This window comes from Gallinula chloropus (genome assembly GCF_964237585.1).
Source record: "Gallinula chloropus genome assembly, chromosome: 3".
Taxonomy (NCBI): Eukaryota; Metazoa; Chordata; class Aves; order Gruiformes; family Rallidae; genus Gallinula; species Gallinula chloropus.
In genome coordinates this window covers 119,399,707-119,401,616 of record NC_140087.1, presented here as the reverse complement: position 1 = coordinate 119,401,616, position 1,910 = coordinate 119,399,707, and the positions used below count along the sequence as shown (strand labels likewise).

Genomic DNA, 1,910 nt, shown 5'->3' with positions numbered 1-1,910 from the left:
GGCACCTCAGCATCAGATGGGACACATAGATCTGCCTGATTCCCACCACAAACCACCCTTGGCAGGTTGGAGAGAGGAACTGCCCAGCTTCAGGCTGCCAGCTCAGCCCTGCTGTGGTGACAGCAGAGGGACAGGTGAAGAGCAAACACATGGCTACATGCAAAAGGGAGACTTCCCCAGCTCTGAGGAAAGACAGCACCAAAACCCACACATACCCAGGTAAAGGAGGACAAAACCAGGCTGCAGCCACCACTGATGCTACCAGCTCCTGGGTGGACTTCAGAAGGTCACCATAAGTGCTTGCAGCACTTTGCCAGCCCGTTGTAGCAGGTCCCAGTGGCTCGCTTGAACATGGGACACAGCAGGAAGGAACACTGGCCCTTGATCTTCCGACACGCCACAGTGTCTGACACTGTAATTGAGGGGAAAAAAAAGCCAGTAAGTGCCTTTCTGTGTGTCCTGGTTGCAGCTGGGAGGGAGTTCATTTCTTTTCTGGATGTGTTTGAAAAAAGGGTAGATGAGGTACTTAGGGATATGGGTCAGCATAGGACAGGGATGGTTGGACTTGATGATCTTAAAGGGTCTTTTCCAACCTTGGGACTCTGTGATTCTGTGGGGTGGAATGCTGTGTTTGGGAAGGGATGAGAGCAGTGCTGGTCACACAGGGATGTGTCTAGTTGTTCTCAAGCAGTCAAGGACTTTTCAGTTGTTCTTATTTCCCTGCTAACAAGAAGGGAGGGGACACAGCCAGGACAGGTGACCCGAACTGGCCAAAGGAGGTATTCCATGCCAGTTGCATGATGCTCAGCATAAAAGGGGGGCTGGTGGGGGGAGGACCAGGTGGCCCTAGGCTGTGTGGTTTTGGGGACGGTCTGGTTTCAGGACGGCTCTGAGCTGTACAGCCTGAGCTGTGCAGTTTGATGAGACACTGCATTGTGCATCACCAGTTCCATATATTTTGCTATAAAGTCCTGTTATTATTATTATATCTGTTTTTCTGCCATCCCAGTAAACTATCCTTATCCCAACCCATGAGGTTTTGGTTCCATGGGTTTCTCTTCTCCTTCCCTCTCCCCTTCCTTCAACTTCCCCCTGTTTGTTCTTCAAAAGGGAGTGTTTAAAGAACAAGCAGCAGCATGGGGCTCAGCTCTCAGCTGGGGCAAAACCACGACACTGTGGGTTCACACACACACACACAGAGAAAGCCTGTCCCCACGTTCACAGCATCCTGATCTGCAGCCAGCACAAGCAGCATCTCAGGGAGATGGCCAACCTGACGTTGGGTTTTGCTGCCATGTCCAAAAGCATTGTGTAAACTGGGATGCTCTCCCTGCTGAGCATTGAGGCAGCAAACTGAGAGTGTGACTTCTCAGCACTAGGCAGGTGGGTTCAGTGCCGACCATCACATCAGCTCTGTGCCCATCACAAGTTCATTCCTCATGTACAGCATCCCTCCCTCTTTCCCAAACACAAAAATGCCCCCTGGTTGCATTTACACTTACCTGCAGCAGCCTGGGACACCGTGGGGAGGAGGAGAAGCAGCAGGAAGAGTATCTTTGTGGCTTTGGTTGACATTGTGGAGCTCCACCACAAAGCTGCTGCTGAGACCAAGGGACACTGTGAGGAGGGAGGAATTAACCTGTATTTATAAGGCTTTGATGGATTTAGCAACTGTATTTGGATCCAAAACATTTAAAGGGTGCACGTTGTAACCTCTAATTATGAATTCTTGTGTGGATAGATGCCACAGCGTGTCCCCACCCTGAGAGGAATTATCCTCTTAATCCCAGCACCTGCTGGCTCCCACGTCTGATCCAAAGCACCATCCCCACCACACAGAGGAGATATTTCAGCAGTCAGAGCAAAGCCCATGTGCACAAGCCTCAGTCCACCTCAAGGTACCTGTACAC

The 1,910-nt window shown here is 50.9% G+C and overlaps 1 protein-coding gene across 1 annotated transcript; it reads right to left on the bottom strand.

Moving 5' to 3' along the window:
• Positions 1–287: 287 nt before the first annotated feature.
• Positions 288–1,575, bottom strand: DEFB1 (defensin beta 1; the record flags this gene model as incomplete). The annotated part of the gene is made up of 2 exons (XM_084262626.1): positions 288–412; positions 1,503–1,575. 2 exons carry the CDS (start codon positions 1,573–1,575, stop codon positions 288–290), a joined length of 198 nt encoding a protein of 65 aa, XP_084118752.1.
• Between the last annotated feature and the right edge of the window lie 335 nt (positions 1,576–1,910).